Source organism: Etheostoma cragini, chromosome 15 (assembly GCF_013103735.1).
Source record: "Etheostoma cragini isolate CJK2018 chromosome 15, CSU_Ecrag_1.0, whole genome shotgun sequence".
In the NCBI taxonomy this organism is placed as follows: domain Eukaryota; kingdom Metazoa; phylum Chordata; class Actinopteri; order Perciformes; family Percidae; genus Etheostoma; species Etheostoma cragini.
In genome coordinates this window covers 13,097,993-13,116,645 of record NC_048421.1, presented here as the reverse complement: position 1 = coordinate 13,116,645, position 18,653 = coordinate 13,097,993, and the positions used below count along the sequence as shown (strand labels likewise).

Below are 18,653 nucleotides of genomic sequence, written 5' to 3'. Positions count from 1 at the left end.
ATCAGCTATTCTTACACTCCATCACAGGCCCTGCGACACAGCAGAGCTTAAATATGCACATCTCCAATGGTGCAGCGGAGAAAAATAAGGCAGGGGCCGACAGTTAAAGAGAGGTGTAGAGGCAGAAAGTATGAGAGAAGGGAGAGAACTCATGAATAACTCACTGGAATATGAAGTAGTGGCACTCGCCCATTTGCTTTGGCACTTTCGTGCATCTCCCGGCGATGCTGTTTGCGGTTTCTGTAGGGTGGAACCCCATCTCTGGAATTAACAACAAAGACATATTCATAAAACATCCTCATGAATAAACAACTCGGGCAGCTTTGAAGTTGAAAGCTTTCCACTGAATTTTTGTGTGTGCCTAAAACTAACACCTTGTAAGTCTTGATTAATCAGTAGAGCAAGGCCGGTATTCTCACAAGCTTATTGTGTCCATTGCACCACAAGTGGTCTGGCAGATTACAGTTACATGTTAACACATCCATCAGTCTGTAATTCCATGTGGTATCGGTCATGCTGGGTTTCTCACTCCTTTCCTGTGCTGGGAGCGCTGCAACAATTAGCTGATAACTGCCTCTAATCCATTCAGCTTCAAACACATTTTTGTCCAGCTGTGCAAGCTTTGAAGTTTTTTTGGTATTACATCCCTGGTGCCCTATGTGCACCTAGAAAACATTATTTCTAAAATCTTCTTTCACCAGCACACTCAAGTGAAATACAATTCCTTCTCACAAGTGAGTGTACCAAATGGTACAAAACACTGCCTTTGGTCTCATGCCGGTGCCCAATGAAATGTATACATTTCATTTCATTTATACAAGAGGTCAGTAGGATATTTTCGTTTCTGTACATTCTATCAGACATGGTTTTATGTCTGCTACCTTAACGAGCAGATGTTGGTTGCTGCTAGATACTCAATCACACTGCAGGTAAAAACAGGGCAGAAGTACAATTTTGAAACCAATTAAACTCGTAATCCTGTCTCTGAGCAATTCTAACTTATATGACATGTCTTTCTTTTAAACAACTGCAAATACTTAGTATTGTATTGGGTTCTTACTTTATGACTTGGTATGCCAAACTTTAAGCATTATATGTGTGCGTTTCTGTGAGTGTGATGAGTAAATACATACACACTGCTGTCGGTAAGGGATATCGTGTCTGTGTCGCTGGACATACTCTGCTGCTCACTATCATTGGCGCTGGTGGCAGGAGCCATTGCATAACCAGTGTTGACGTAGTACGGGTTGATGGGCTCCCGACATGGTGCATGCCTGGAAAAGATGAAGAAATATGCTCAGGGGAAAAAAGCTTTAGAGACCATAATGGTATAGACATGCTTGTGAAAATGCATTTATAAACAAAGGTACACAGATCTCTGGTATATTCCTAAATGATAAACACACAGTATTTATTAAGAATGGTTAGATGTTGTGAATAAAAAAAAATCTGTTCAAAAGGTTTGTCCGTTCACGGTTAACATTCTATAAATAATACAAAAGTTCAGCATTATACCAGAAGATTATTCACTTTGGTTGTTATTTAAGAACAACCATATGTCTTCCATTTCTGCTCTTTTGGTTTGGTTAGAGAGCTGATGCTCCAGACATAATGAATTTTAGACAACACACCTTAAAGCCTTGAAAACTACAGTACCATGTATGCTACATGTATGCTTAGTTAAAAAAAAAACATGATTTGAATAAGCCAACATTTTTGGTCAACCATTCAGGCTCTGACACTTCCTGCAACTCCTCTTGCTTTGGTTTAGCATATTCCAAAAAAACCTACAGCTAGGGGAAGTATACTGCAATTGCTAGGAACACCATATTCGATAGTATTTCAACAGCCTTTGTGAACACACCAAATTCAATACCAAAGAATTAAACGATGGAGTATAACTACAAGTTTTATTCTATGGCACACCCTTCAAGAGCATCTACAGATAGTATATGGGAAAGCCTAATTTGTCAACCCTCTACATTGACTTTGCTGAACCTACTCCTTGCATGGCTTTGTACACATGAATTAAACATGTTAGGCATCATCTCTTTTTATTCAAATTGGAATTCCCTGAAGCTTTCTCCCTGTTTGGAATGCAGAAGCACCCAGAGTTCAAAATGAAACCTTTGTGACCGACTGATTTTCATTAGCATCTACATTCAGCAACAGGGAATAATTACAGTGCCAGGTTGGTGGAAGAGCTGGTACAAATAAAAAGTGCACTGTACAGAAAATAAGTTTCAAGTTGTGATTGTGTTTGGAAACATTTCTGATGATGGCAAAGGAAATTACAAGGAAAAGAAGCAAACAATTCAATCTGTCATTTGGTGAAAAACAGATGAGATGATTCCTTGAGCAAAACTATTCCAAACACACTAAGCACTATTCACAGTTGCATTTCCATTTTGGAAACATTTATTTCTTATAATCACAAATTAATGACAACAGTGTAGCACACCTCAGTTGCCTTCAATGTGTCATCAAAACGACCACATGTCATTCTCCATTCTTATATCAACTCTTAAATACATGCAAAGGCCAACAAAATCATATACAAAAGAAAACGTATCAATTCCATTTCTGTAAGTAAAAAAAGTCTCACTCCAAACTCAAAAATTACTTTTTCTATATTACTATATTATAGTTTCATGATGTTTTCCTCTGGGCTGAAGGAAATATGTGTAACGTGCAATATGTTTTTACCAAGGGATGTAGGCATACTTTATATGCAATTTATTGTTGTGGCTGCTGCTGGTGCTGTATTGTTTTGTTTCTAACTGCCAAGGCATTATTTATGTGTGTAGCTTGGAGTCCAAAACAAATTTCCCTAAGGGGACAATAAAGTATATGGTACCATACTAATACTGCTTGACTCCAAAAACAGAATACAGATTCTTTATGTGAGATAAACATAATAATGTGGATTTAAGTGAAACACTGTGCAGTGACAGATTGAGACATGAAGTCTCGCCTTTGAAGTACACAACTTGCTTGAACGAGAACAAATTTCCCCAAACACTAATTAATGTATAGGTAATTCTCTTTCAAGTCAATTGATTTCTAAATGCTGATCTGAAAGACTATTTAATGTCTTTTGTTGCCTGTCTCTTAAGAGATCAGACACAACTGATGTAAAATTTAGTGTCATAAAAACCCAACGGGTGCCGCTAAAAGACTTATTAAAAATGAAGCGTGTCTTCATGTAATTCCAGCCAAATGCGTGATTGCTGAAATAATTATATGATATGAAAATATGCCCAAAACTGTGTTTTCACTTTCTAATTAAAACTGTATTTTTCTCATATATTTTTATGAGACTTTGAAGAAAGCAGTGATCTGTTAGAACCGGCCAAACTACTACTACTGCATTGTGACTAGTGTCTTAGTCACAGAGAGGATCTTTTCTGGAAGGTATTGTCTTCTGTATTCTGTTGAGGACCAACAATAGCAACAACATGCACAATAGAACCTTAATTTTTAGTAATTGTGGGCTATAAATCAATATTATATCATTATTGTGATAAAAGATTAGATCTTGTCTTAGATTTTGGATATCATTATATGGTAGTATTATATCCTGGTTTTTAAAGGCTGCATTACAGTAAAGTGATGCCATTTTCTGAATGTACCAGACTGTTGTAGCTGTTTTATTATTTGCTTTTACCCACTTAGTTACCATATACACATTACTGATGAGTATGTCAAAAATCTCATTGTGTAAATATTTTGTGAAAGCATCAACAGTCAACACTACAGGATTGATATTGAGGTGTTTGGTCCAAAATGTTGTGATATTTGAATTCTTTGTATCTCTTAGCTCTAATGTTTTGTATTAATATCCTTGTTTTGGGTTTAGTTTTCAACAATGACAGTACATGTTATTCCTTCCAACCTTAGAAACCTAACATGTTGACTTTTTATTTTTATTGCAAGTGTGTTATGGCTGGGGGAATTTGAGCACATAAAATCCGAGAGGAGGTAGGAGAAAGTCTGAGCTTGAGGATTTACTTGAGGAGTTAACACTAACAAAAGGAGACCTGAATAAGCGGTCAAAAACTCACTAGCCAATGTGGAAAAACAAGGAAACGGATATCCAACAAACAGGACCCAGCAACAAAAAAACAACCTTCAAGGATGAGAAGGCAGCACAAGCACAATTGACATTAAAATGATCTGACAGAAGACAAGCAGCACAAAGACTTAATACAAGAGGTAACGAGGAAACAAGGGACAGATGATACAGCAGGTGAAACACATTAGGGCGGGGCAGAACAATCAAACCAGCGGGAAAACACGAGACAGGAAGTAAAACAGACAAGACTAGACCGAAAAACAGACTACCAAAATTAAACAGGAAACAGAACGTACAACAGAAACCACAACAAAGTGGCCTTAATCCTCAGTTGAAGATGTAACCGTATTACATGATGAACTTTACAAGGTCCAATCAGCAGTGACATTAGTTAATCTGTGGTAGCAAGCACTTACTTATGTATTCATTTGATCTTTAATTGTCACACTTTCATTTGCCAAACACACTTAAATCGCAAGCATGTAACTAATGCTGAGCCACTTTCATTTGTTCTTATTCCGGAGGATCACTAGTGTGTAGAGTAAACAGGTAGATTACTCAGAGCCTTTTAGAGTCAATCAGTGTCTGTTCTCTGTCATTCTATCAGCTGATCAGTTTTAAGCCAGGCAGACACCGTACGGATTAAGGCCAATTTTAGCACTAAATTGGTAGAACCCAATTTATTTTAGAATCAGGCTGATTTTCTGCCAGAGTGGTTGTCATTTGACGTGCAGTTATAAGGGGGTCACAACACCTGATTAATTTCCCTGCGCGGATGGATTTCTATGGAGCTAGAAGAGTGACAGTAACCTGTGGTATTGAAAATAAAATTTGGCATTGAAACAGGAAATATTGGCACTGAACAATGTTGAGCTGATATACTATTTAATATACTGATAGGGCTATATATCAATTACATATATCAATCAAGTTTTTCAGTGCCAATATTGACACAGTGAGTGTTTGTCATTGTTGTGGTCTAAAAATCTAATTAAATCAATATCCATGGCTGTGACTAGTCAACATTATAAAATAAGTTTGCGATCTCTAGATTAAATAGTAGGGGTGGGAATCTCTTGGCACCTCACCATTCGATTCATAGGCCAACGATTTGATTCTAAACCAATTACTGATGCATCTTGATGACAAAGCTTAGATTCTGACATATATTTGTCACACACAAGTTTTGATGTAATTTTTTGTCTACTGGGGTTTTTATTTGTAGTCTTTTCATGCTAAAGCCTTAAACATGCTTGTGAAAGTCCCCTTCTCTCCCAGTAATCTTCCATGTCAGAGGCTCAGTCATGGTGAAAGGTGGAGACATGGCTTCTTAGAACATGAAACATGAGGTGTTCAGATGGAATGTGATAAAGTAGATTAGACCCCGACCAATAAAGGATTGTTAAGGCCGATACCAATAAGAATATTTGGTTATTTAAAAATCTGATATGCAGATATATCGGCTGATATAATGTATGTAGTTTTTTTTTAAATCCAGAAACGCATTAGAAAACATAAAAAAAATAAAAGGCATTTACAAAAAAAATAAAGAATCAGTGTTGCCAACAGGGGCGTTGTAAAGTGCCCTCTGGTGGACAGGCTATGCAACGCCAACACCCATAACATGGTTGACTGTCCATTTTTATTTTTTAAATATTAATTTATCAGAATCATTTTTTGTCATTATAAATGATTGTGATGAGTGAATATTTAAAAAAATGTTTTTTTTCTTCTCTTTTTTTTATTGGCCATTATAAATGCCGATACGATAGATCAGGAAATGCCTAATATTAGCGGTTAATATCACCTATAAAAAGTAATAACAGCCTATATGTGTTTTGCCTAATTATTTTATGTTTTTCTTATATAATCATGATTATATATCCAGCATTTTTTTTTTAAATCTTCCTTTTGGCCTTTTTTTCTGCACTCTTGCCTAAATAAAAAGTTGTTGCCCATTTTCCTATCCTCTTTCAGTCACTGTTTTCTGAATTGTACTTGTCTGAAGACAGTAACTTGTTAATACAAATTAACAAAAATAATTTAAGAATTGATTATTTTTCATAGCCCTATTGAATAGTCTGACATAACACATTTAGTTTTCCCATAAATACAGTCTTAATATTAAAAACAGGGAAGTAAAGATGACAGTTGCCAGGGTAAGATTTCAGAAAGTACCATTGTAAACAAAATCATGTTGAACTTTTACTACAAAACACTGTCCAATGGGAAAATTCAAGTCCCACAGTACCTGCACGAGAAAAACCAAGAACACTACTTCAACCTTCTAACAGCAAATGAGCTTCTGCAGCCTCTGACATTTCCTCAACAGCATCAGTGTAACACACCACCTTCCTCTCATCTCAGCTGTCTCCTGTGCTACACTGAGACTCTGTTTTCATCTCATACTTCAAGCAGCGTTCAAGGTATTGTGGGGTTTCACCGCTTATTTCTAATTCAGCAGTTTGCAGAGAAAAGCTGTGTAGTTAGCGCTGTAGCGAAGCCTTCTAGATTACTGGGAGGATTTACCTGTACTCGTGAGTGTCCTGGAATCTCGCGCTGTTGGTAACACGATGTGGTGCCGTCTCCATTAGCAGCTTCTGAGTGAGCCGGTTGCTCGGTGTGGGGTCACACTCGGGCTGGTCCTCCGGCTCCTGGTCACATCTCCACTCCTCATCTTCATTTAAAGTCGGTAAATAACCGGACAGCCCGTTTCCATTCCCAGAAACAGAGCTCCGATCGCTGTACAGCTTAGGGCTCTCTCCTCCTGTCCGTGTATATTCCAAATATATGTCAGACTTAAGAAATAAGGGATAGGTGTTCTCCTCGATCATAGTCTGTATCTCAGTCTGAGCCTGGTCAAACATTGCAGGATCAATGTGAAGCTTCATGACACTGTCTTTGATGAAGGACTTGGTAGCTGGTTTAATCTGTTTGGAAACAATTCCATTGTTGTCCAGGATGTATTTCTTATAGATAGCCTTTGCCAGTTTGACCTTCTTCTCCTCATTACCCTCATTAGCTTCAAGTTTGCGGAAGCCACTGCACGCAAACCAGAAGTCCAACATATCTGCACACCCCTCCTGCTTAAGGAAAGTCCTAAACAGATGGATGCCATCTTGATCATCTAGGAGGGAGTGAAGAGATTCTGCCCACTTTAAGTAGGGTGGTGTAGGGGAAGCACTTCCCTCCGGCTCATAACCCAAGTCCAAGTCAGGTCGCCTGGGTGTAGCCACAGACGTCTCACATTTGAGGCTCTCGTTTTTTGAGGAGAAGCCGAGGTTGCTGTACTGGCGTGCATCACTGCACACCAGCTGACCTTCTTCCCCTGGGACTGGAGGTCTCGGAGCATCCTCAGTGAAGCTGCCTCCCAGGTCTGCTAAGTAGTCCCTTTTGTCGCTTATGCTCATAGTCCCAGCATCCATAAACCACGTCCCCGTAGAGCCCACACTGCACAACTAGTAGATCCAGACTTCTACCTATGCCACTGCAAAAGAACTCCTGCAAGGAAAATATATAAACAATATAATGAGACTCAGCTTCATCACATCATTGAAATGAAGAGCAGTGCTAGCCTTGACAGGGCACTGCTATCAGAAGATATTCTAATGCTTATTCTCAGATTAATGACAAATAAGTCATATTAGCAGATCTTCTGAGAAAAGGTTGAATAATTGTGTGCCATAATTGCCATAATTGCCATATGCCTGGTTAGAAGAGGACCAATACCTCATAGGGATTTTTTTAGAATTTTGCACAGTTTGCATTTATGTCAAATTTTCATTAAAAAAAACTCATCAGGGGCCAGTTTCCAGCAGAACTTTGAAATTAATGCAAATTTGGCAGAAATTCAGAGGATTTGTAAACGTGAGAAAAGCTACTGAAAACCCCTAAAACCACTCCAAAATGAGGAATTAATGATTACATTCTTTCGCACCTACAGTACAGCGTATCGACATTGGAAATATGGAATCGATACATTAGAATAACTGTGGAAATGAGTGAATAAAAACAACCAGGAAAACAACAATACAAGGATACAATTGTACTTGATCTGTAGACGTAATATCTGCATAACATCTGCAAACCTAAGCAGAAACTGAAAGCTTAAGTCATTTGGCTTGTAATTTGGTTCAGTCTATTTAGTGGTTTGATGGTCTATAATCGTGCCATACTGATTCACATTGAGACTTCTGTGGGAGTGTTGTGGTAATCCAAGCCATGAGTCGTGGCTTCACTGCCATCTGGCCTTCAAGCATCTACTACCAGTGGATTATGGTGTAGTTAGGGCTGGGCAATATAACACATATCACAATATTCTTGACCAAATATCTAGATGTCAATACTGCGACAATATTATATGGTTGACTATTGGTGCTATAACAAAATGTTATTTACACATTGAGATTTTTGATAAAGATTCTCCAGAAATGATTTAATGAAGTAGTAGGTAAAGGTAAATTATAGAAGAGTTAGAACAATCTGGTAAATTCAGAAAATGACATCACTTGACTGTAATGCAGCCTTTAAAACCAGGTAAAGACAACACTTACCATATTACAATATTATGATTTATCCAAAATCTTAGACAATATCTAGTCTAATATCGCGATATTGATATAATATCCATATATTGCCCAGCCCTAGGTGTAGTGTTATGTAGTTTACAGCAATATTCTGATTTTTATGCATGAGCATGGAATTCCTTTACACAGCTACTCCAATTACTGCCAAATTAGTATTGGTGAATCATCACAATGATAAATTCACTTGAGATTTACAGTATGAACTCAATAATGAAACAGTCTCTCTATTAGCTGAAATGAGAAACTTTAAAAATATACTTTATTGATCCTTGTATCATATTCTCTCTTTATTTCATTTCCTGCTATCATAGTACAGGGTCAGCTGCAGAATAGCGTACCTAAGGATTTAAGGGATTCAATGTCTTGTTCAAGGACATGTCCTGTCCTCTTGTCCCTAAGCTTTCTTGCTGAGCAAAATGTTAGATATTGTGGGTATATCGCCACTTCTACTCACTGTACATACAGCTCATGTTTTAGCTTCCCAGATCCAATGTCAGAAATCATTTTAGTGCCGATTCCCTAACCCCCTAACAACAGCATAGATAAAACTGTTTAAATTCACACATCTGCAGCCAATATTTTTTGATAGATGAGGGCAGGACCAAATCGTAGTGACCATTAATGGCTCTGACCAATCAAAATCCTATTTGAAGCTTTGTGCCCGCGTTAACTCTAATGGTTTTGGGATTGAAAATAAATCCTGAAAAAAGTAGATTTGCAATTTTTTTAAAATGTTTACTCTAGCTGTGATTTTAAAAGAAATCCATTTTTTTTAGAGTTGCCATCACGTTACCTTTAGGGCACACCCACTCTCTGTCTTTTCCAATACAGATCCAAATCATTTTGCTGATAGAACAAAAGACAGTAAAGAAGAAATTGGCAACAATGCCGTTCTCTTCACAATCCTGAAGTGTGAGTAGCACGTGCACTTGTGCAAATCATAACCTGAAAAATGTGGGCAGTTTTAATACAAGCACATTCCATGCCTGGTTGATCAATGCCAAGGAATAAATCTGGTCAAACCAGCATTCATCTTGCTACCTGTGTGTAATGATGCATCGGCACAGACATGTTGGCGCATTCACAGGCCATTGAAATTAACGGTTATGCGGTTCACGTAGCCTATGGGTTGACAGGAATATTTACAAAAGGGTTAGGCGTGATTTCAGCCGGTCAGAGCCGAGTTCAGGAAATGCCTCTTTTTTCTGAAACTGTATCCGTTTGTTGTTCGTTTTGAAGTGAGCCTCTTATCACATTCATGTTTTGGCCTCTCCAGAATGAGCAGAACAGCAGCGGTGTGTGGGGGAGGGGAGCCAGAAACAAACTCCACACGCACGCACACACACATACACGCGCACACACACAAACAGGCACGCACACACGCACACACAGGCCTTTCAGCGGCCGACCGACAAGTGCACAACTTTGTCACACTATTCACCTATTAATATCTGTACTGTCTCCGCTAACAGTTGCTAAACTAAACGAACAACAGGACGACCGCAAACATTTCCCCTACCGTCAGAGGACACAGAGGGAATCCCACACCATATTCCGAATAGATTTACAACCAGCAAAGCGATGGCACATATCTCCCGACTACCGCAATCCCAATCTCTGAGCTGGGGGAGAGAAAAAAGTGACATATACTTAACCGGTGAAAATCTTCTTGCTGCTTTCGAGTGCATCTTGGATTCGGGCCGGCACAAGTCACCGCCAACATTGTCATAGTTGCGAATGGCAAGTCTTTAAAAATAACAAAGAAAACAGTCCGCTCTCCACTTCTCCATGACTGTCTCTCACTGTCTGTGCGGAGCCGAAGCTTCACAGCAGAGGATGCACAGCGCCTCGCCCGTTCAATACACACATTGCCAGTGTTTAGTTTTGCTACAATGTGGGTAGGGTACACTAATTTGTGTCATCCTCTCTTAAGAATTAAAATAAATATCTTGAAAATAAGGTTGTAACATTTCAATTCTTACTTCTTGTCTTACAATTCGCTGAAAAATGGATCAACATTTAAAAATATTTGAAATCTTACAAAAATCGAAAAGAGCATGCCGTATTGGCTGATATTTTAATTAACCTAATTCAAACTTCTATTGAGGGAAGAAATCATTTACATTGAACATAATTACATTACCACTGTAAGCATTAAATAGTAGGCTATGTAGTCTATTACAGGCCTACGTTTAGGTGTCCTTGTGCCTATGTTGTTATGTGCTATAGGCCAATAATGAGGAAGATGTACATGGGCTGAAGGTGCTTTGATCAGTTAAATTATCTTGCAGTGACCTTTTTACTGATCTAATCCATGTTTCATATGATGACCTCACATAAACACTTGGGACTACTACCTGCCTTTTGCAAAGGCTTGTAACATTCCTCTGTTTGAATATGTGTCCTATCTCCATTACCTGTAGCTAACAATGATACCTTTTTGAGTTAAAATGCAACATTGTGCAAAGTTGCAGTAGGCTACTCAGCATCTCAGGCCCACTTGCAGCGCCCTGGGAAAGACGTTTTCATGTTTTGGTGGGTTTATTAATAAAACCAATACAACTATGGTGAAAACCAAACTAGGCAATGACTTCCATCTTCTTTATAAAACATTTGGTGTGACAAAGAGCCATCAACATGCACTTTGCATTATTAAAGACAATTCATTTTTACTATTCTGGCTGAGAGTGTCACACAGTGGGCACACAGAACTGCAATAATGTGCATTTATATGCTGTAACAACTAGTGCTGATGCAGCAGCCACACTGTTAGATACACTTGAACGTGTCATTACCTTATGACTTTACATTGCAAAGACTAAAGAATAGTATAAATGCAGCAATAAAGGCATTTGTTAGTTACCATGCTTTCATGCCAGGCAGTCATTGAGCAGTCACAGGGTTTTATTGAGCCTAAGATGAAAGGCTAATTGGACACTATAAAAACAGAAATGCATTTGATTGTGTAATTACATCAATCCATTTGGGAGCCCGAGAAAGAGCAGAACATATATATTTCACACCCTGTCTCATCACATCACCAAAATTGCCAGCTCAAATCCAGAAACCTAGGTTAAAGTGTGCAGTGTACACAGTGCTTACAACATTTATGCCAGCACGATAAAACATGAAAAAGACTCAGCACGCTTCAGCTTCCTCGAGGCAAAATTAATTAACATGATTGAAGCATCATAAAACTAAAAACACTCCTTTCCAACACCATTTCTATAATTGTTATTTTGAATAGCATTTCAATGTTCTCACATCATAGATATCAAAAAGCCAGGATTTCTTCCACTAGCAAATCTTGACAATGTTTTAGAATGAATACATGACGGCCCTTTAAAACATATCACATGAAGATGATTAAGAAAATGCTGATTAACAAATCAACATGTTTTACCTTGAGTTTAATTGTCTTCCTCACACATCCTCCAGCAGTGTATCCATTTACTGAGCATTCCATTGCACGATTATTTAACACATGGGGCTGCAGTAATGGTAGCGTCCCTCTCATCACCTTGACCCGAGAAGGCCTGGCCAAAGCAGAATGTCGCCATAATAGATTGTCTTTTCCATCCATTTGTTCCTGTAGGAGAATACATATTTGTTAAGTCTGGTTTGCACACAGCAGAAAGAAAGAATATTGAGGAACTATTGTATGATTTTAATTTTGCGATGTTAATGACATTTCTGTAAATATTATACTCCATGTTCTTCAATATTACTTTAATATAAATTCATTTTAAAAGTCTACTTTATCATTTGAGAATAACATTCTATCATGGCAAGCTCTCAAACCTTACATGCCCCTTCTTAAAAAAAATTCCCCAACAGGAGCCTCGTGAACATTATAAATTTACTGGATTAAACATGTTTTCTTTATTCTCTTTTTATATCCCCAGCATGGGGCACTTGTTAAAATCACACACAACTCCAGACAGACTCAAACGAAGGATAATATTTTTGCATGACAGAACATTTTGTGTTTAACAACACACTGATGGAATCAACACATGCAGCTTTATACCACTACTTTAGACGTAACATCTGGCAAGACATTCACATGAAGTTCCACTGTTTCCAGTTAAAGCTTTGAGAATCAGCCATTATTTCCAGGTGTCTGGACCCATTGTGAACCCTCAGCAGCCAAGCAAATCGCATGTCAAATGAAAGTTTACACAGCACCCCCCCTAGCCCGTCCCAGTTTTTCTGCTAGCTTGAGCAATGCTGATTTATCAGCAGTGTTTTTTTTTAAAGATCAAAATGGTGGTCAGGACCTGTTATGATCAAATGAAGGGCGGTGCTGGTGAAGAGAACAATGAAAAAGGAACTCATGAATGAGTGCTGCCGACAGCTTGCGTGGGTTTTCACATCAGTCCCTACACCAGCAGCTACAGTTTCTTAGTTAATCAAAAGAGGAGCACCATGAAAACTCCAACACAAGCTAGAAACGCAACCTGATAACTAGTGCGGCTTATAAAGCCTGATGGGACTGCACATCAGTCAACCCTGGTTGAAAGCTGTCTGATGTTGATATTCTCACAATCAGAGGTTCAAGGATACAACCCTAATGATATGATCATTTAGAGCAGAAAAATACGTAAACATGGAGTTGTGTGGATTTCCATTTTTAAAAGGCCCCACTTCCACTCATGTAATCTTTCATCTCTTCTAACACTTTTTTCTATGGTCTATAGAGCATCTACTTAATTCTAAAATACTACTAATTGGTTGCATCCACTTTTTTTGTTTCAAAACTGGACCATACTGAACACACACAAGACACTTTACATTTTCTGTTTTTTAAGATTACGTTTAAGGCATTTGGGCTTTTGCCATCCAATCATGAAAGTAATCATACATTATGCATAATCCATACAGGATGTGGGAAACCAAGGATATTGTGAATCTTGTACATGGCACACATTTTACACATTTTACTGATCTATCAGGATTATCATAAAATAACCTGTATTAACTAATATAATTAGTTAGACATCAAAAGTATTTTTTGACAGTAGACTAATCCATTCTATAAAGCATTATTTGCAACACGAAGAGGGACTTTTCCCCCCTTGCATCACAATGTCAAATGATCATGCATTTTGACTTCTACTGGCCTCCTGGCATCCCACACACATGCATATAGTAAACTGAAGTAGAAGTCCTCTCCGGAAACCATCACCTAATTGTGGTGGGATCAGGATCGGTGCGTGCATTTCTGCCGCTCTATAGGCGAAACTCAGTTGTGCCACTCCTCTATTTGCAACGTACAATATCAACAATAACACACAGCCAATATAAGCCATAAGCCAAAAAACAGCATCAACACAAACGCCAATAACACAAAGACAAGTGCAACGTACAAACTTTCAACAGTTATTAAAGTAGGTCGATGCATGACCCTACAACAATGGCACCAACAGGTCTGTAGCATAAAAATCCAATAGGTTCCAAATCCCTTTACAGCACATCTATTTTCTAAATAATTGCAAACCTTTATATATTCTAAACAAAACCTTGTGCGTTAAACACACAAACACCCACACATAGGCCTAAGCACAAGTGTGCAGCAGGTTCACAACTTAAAACTACTAAAGAAAGAAAAAGCTTATCTTACTTTTTTCCTGTGTGTATCATCCCGGGGAAATCAATTCCTTTGACCTGACATGGTCCTCTCTCTGTCAAAATGTCTATTCATTCTTGTGTTATTGTTGTTGGCTATTTGCTGGAATCTTTCACATCCTTCGGCACCCTCTGTACCCTGCTGAACATATAGCAACGCTAACTCCTTTGCTATTTTTTCGTTTTTTTTGTACTCACAACCAGACAGTTGTGGTTGTACAGACATGGTTGTACAGTGTTCCAACCTCTGACCTGTGAGAACTGGTGGGGATGGGGGGGGCGGGGTCGCTTATTGGTGATTTTTATGACAGACACACATTCCTCACCAATGGACTACGAGAGGCGATCAAATGAGGGCCAAACAAAACAGTTGAAATGTTTTATAAGCTGACATTTTACCGCCTTGCCAATGTGTTGCTCTAGGCTATTGCCAAGTATGTCTATACACATGCAATGCCGCTGGTAGGGAGGTTTGTGGTTCCCTATGAACGTAAAGAGAGCCTGGGGTTCCTGGTAGGGTCTGCCATTGCAAAGTGGTCTCAGGTGCAAGGCCAGACTAAGAATTGCTTTAGACTGGCCTCAACGGATCAGACCTGGGCGGCAGAGGCTGGCTCTGGGGACAAAAGGAGATGGAACTTGTGCAGGTGTTGGAGTGCTACCAGTTAGATCTGGTGGGGCTTACCTCTATGCTCATTTCACAGTACTCCTGGATAGGGGATCGACTCTTTTCTTTTCTGGAGTTGTCTAGGGTATGAGGCACTGGGTGGGTTGGGTGACCCTGAATGGACTCCTACATGTGGGTTCATGGGAGACTTCAACGCATACATGGGCAATGAAGGAGACACCTGGAGAAGCGGGATTGGGAGGAATGGCCTTCATTATCTAAATCTGAGCGGTTGTTTGTTGTTAGACTTCTGTGCAAGTCATGGATTGTCTATAACAAACACCATGTTTGAACATAAGGATGCTTATAAGTGTAGGTGGTATAAGAGCACCTAAGGTCGAGGCTTGAGGACGCATGTTTTGGACACTTGAGTAAAGAGAGGGGTGGAGCTGTCAGCGGATCTTAGACCTTGTGGTAGTGAGTTGGGTCAGGGGGTGGGGGAAGAATGGAGGAGGCCCCTGTCAGAGAGATCTTTAACTCATATCTCCGTCTGAGGTTTTCTGGCATCTCTTTTCAGGTTGGGGGCATTGAATCGGAGCGGACAATGTTCAAAGCTTTCATAGCTGAAGCTGCGGCGGGGTGCTAGAGCACCATGGTGAACGCCGATGATCAGGCAAGCTACAAAATAATGAAGGAATCCTTCTGGGATATGTTATCCAGGAAGAGTCCAGAAGCACCTTATAAGGCACTGACAGGCCCGAAGGGCTGCAACCTCTCCCGGAAAAGAGGCAAAGCAGCAGGTGTGGGAGAAATTTGGAGAAGCCATGTGGAGGGATTTCCATTGGCACCAAGGTGTTTTGGAAAAAAACGTCTGCCACTTCAGGAACTCTGTTGACCTCAAAGGAGGAGGTAATGGGCAATAGAAGGAGCACTTTGAGGAACTCCTGAATCCAACTAACACACCCTATATGGAAGAAGCAAAAAAAGGAGCCTGATAGGGGGTAATCGTCAATTTCCCTGGTGGAAGTAACTTGTTAGTCAAACAGTGGCAATGTCCTTGGAAATGATGAGATACGTCCAAAATCTTGCTTTGAAAGCTTTGGGTGTGGAGGGGCTGTCTTAGATGACACTCCTATTCAACATTGCGTGAATGTCTGGGACAGTGCCCAAGGAGTGGCCGACTGGAGTGGTTGTTCCTATGTTCAAATAGTTTAAATCCCTTGAATATCTAGATATGGCTTTGTGTAGAGGGTGGATACAAATTACTCTTCCATTCCTCAGCAACTTCAAACAAGAAGCCCTTAAGCAACTGGCCCAGCAAAGCTGCTCAGCAGACAGAGGAACAATAGAAGACGCTTCTCTGCTCAGTTCTGTGACTGTCTGAACCATTGTCATTAATGAAATCGGCTAAGCTCATGTAAAAGTAGTATCTTGTTTCTGTTAAAGAAAATGGAGTTGCTAAAAGATTTCAATGACAGTTGTTTTATGTGTTCACTGATCAGTAGTATTCATTTGTGATTACAGAAAAATGCAAATTCTGTAGTTTGTCAAAAGTAATTATAATCATGGCTCTTAAAGAAAGATGTTCGAAATTTTACTGATGTTTTAAAATGATTTTTCCTGCTGCAGTGTTACCAGAGGACAACTTCATGTTTCCCAATTCAGTGCTTTCAGTTTGTCTTTTGTTCCACCTGTCAGTGTGGATTTAGACTTCCAAGTCGGCCTTGGCTAAAATAGGCTTATCGCTGTGGAAGATTCTCTGATGAACAAAAGCCCATTAAGACATATAAATGAATGCTCCCATTCTGAGTGCACACAATAGAGATTTCTATTTTTTAAATTGACTGTGTTCAAAGAATTTCAAAAAAGTTAACATGAACAAAAGAAACAACAAACAGGACAATACCTCTTTCAAAACCCTCAAAACTAAAAATGGAAAACATACACATCCAGGGCTTACAGACTAAACTGAGACACTTGAAACCGTTAATATGATTAACCAAGTTATTACAGATCAGATGGTTTTAATGTGAAAAAATATGGCAGGCATATTAAAGTTATTCAATGTCTGTTATAAGTTCTGAAATGAAAGAGGAATATCAAAAGACTGCCAGAAAATGTATTCTGGAGTCCTGCTGATGTCCTTTGTCCTGGCTGAATATATCATGACTAACAAGCCTTGGAGTGGATTAGGCACAGAGGATTGAGCAATTTTCAGATTTGAGTTTATTTAGCTGGATATTATAGCTCACAGAGCCCTATATTCCCACAAAAAGGGAATAAAATCTTATTAAAGAGGCCCACATTTCCAATGGTGATGTAATACCAAAGACAAACATCCGTAACCATGTATCAAATGTTGAAAGTACATTGTCCGACATCTGATGGCTTGAAAAAAATTCAAATTAATTTAAGCGTTAAGTCTATCAGCGTCTTCGGTAGTCTGGTCATGGGATGCATATTCACTGGTCAAATCAAATGATGTGCTTCGGATAGATGAGAGGGAGGACATAACAAATCCAGTATGGCACTGGCATGAAAAACGATACCAGACACAACAGAATGATAAACAACACAATGGAAAGTTACTGGTAACCATAGATTTCATCCTCAAGAGATTCAAAACCAGTAATCATATCTGCCGTTTTACCTTATTGTGTCGTTCTTGGTTTTGTTGTGTTGAATCGCAGACTACTCCCACCGCTTTTCTATGGATCGAGTATAGTCCTTCGTAGTCTGCAGTAAAGACTGCCGCCATCTTTAATCACAACAGAGTCCATCTGTCGATGGTTCCCTTTCTACCCTCTCTTCTCTGTTCCAGTCTCTCTGTTCCAGCCCTCTCTGTTTGTTGTGGGGGGTTCTTATTTTCCATCCAACATCAAACCACCATATCGACAGGCTCATGGGCCGCCCAGTAGGGGGGCAGCTTGAACGCGCTGCATTGGCTGTTGTCCTTTTCTAAAGCCACAGATTAACTGACCACATTTATTTTTCTCAGAAGGATACAGATAGCCGGCAAAAAATGATTTCAGCTCCCAGGCCTTTGATTTCAACAAGCCTGGTCTCAAAGCTCCTCCGTCTTTTAATCAGATGTTCAGATTGATGGAATTTAGAGCCCTCTTTGATTGAGACCATATCTGTATAACTACTACTTTCAAATGTGTATATTAATTTATGACAGATTCTGATAATTTAAACCATGTTTTAAATGATCAGACATGTTTTTACATTTCCAGGTGGTCCATAATATGTAATGTAGAAATGGCATCTTCCTCTTAAACAAAGCTCAGCTGGAATTCTTTGATCTCACCAATTGGAAGCAAATGAGACCTGAGCAGCCCCGACTACATTTTTAAGTATAATCAGACAGTCTGTCTGCATTCATTCAACTAATGCATTTTATTTAAAGTGATAAATCCTTTTTGTTCCTCCTCGTCCCTCTTTGCGTTCAAGCCTGAATACAAAAGGCATATCTTGTTTACTCTCACTGTTTTGTTCTGCCAAACTCTTTCAATGAACAATAAGAGAAGTTTAATTTCAAAATGTAAGATGCTCTCACCTTCCTCTCCTGCTGGGTGGCTCGTCGGATCTTATTTCTGTGGTCCGCCATGACTGGGCGCAGTCCCCTGCCTGCCACTCTGCAATACTTTCTAATACTCATGAACCTGTTTCTGATTCTTACTAGTGTGTTCCTGAAAGATGAGCATCTTTACTTTTCTATTGCAGCTTCATCCGTGCGACCCTATTGGAGGAAACAAGG

The 18,653-nt window shown here is 39.2% G+C and overlaps 1 protein-coding gene across 7 annotated transcripts in view; it reads right to left on the bottom strand.

Moving 5' to 3' along the window:
• Positions 1 to 18,631, bottom strand: part of axin1 (axin 1) — a 29,083-nt gene extending 10,452 nt beyond the window's left edge. For 3 of the 7 annotated variants that reach the window (XM_034894419.1, XM_034894423.1, XM_034894425.1), the window contains exons 1-4: positions 10,317 to 10,521; positions 6,605 to 7,576; positions 1,134 to 1,274; positions 165 to 261 (exon numbers count right to left, since the gene is read on the bottom strand). In XM_034894419.1, the coding sequence (XP_034750310.1) occupies positions 165 to 261; positions 1,134 to 1,274; positions 6,605 to 7,500 (1,134 nt within the window). In that variant the 5' untranslated portion in view covers positions 7,501 to 7,576; positions 10,317 to 10,521. Of the gene's footprint in view, positions 1 to 164; positions 262 to 1,133; positions 1,275 to 6,604; positions 7,577 to 10,180; positions 10,282 to 10,316; positions 10,522 to 12,064; positions 12,251 to 17,543; positions 17,848 to 18,452 lie in introns of those variants that run through there. The other 4 variants (XM_034894421.1, XM_034894420.1, XM_034894422.1 and 1 more) reach the window with 4 other exon arrangements.
• Between the last annotated feature and the right edge of the window lie 22 nt (positions 18,632 to 18,653).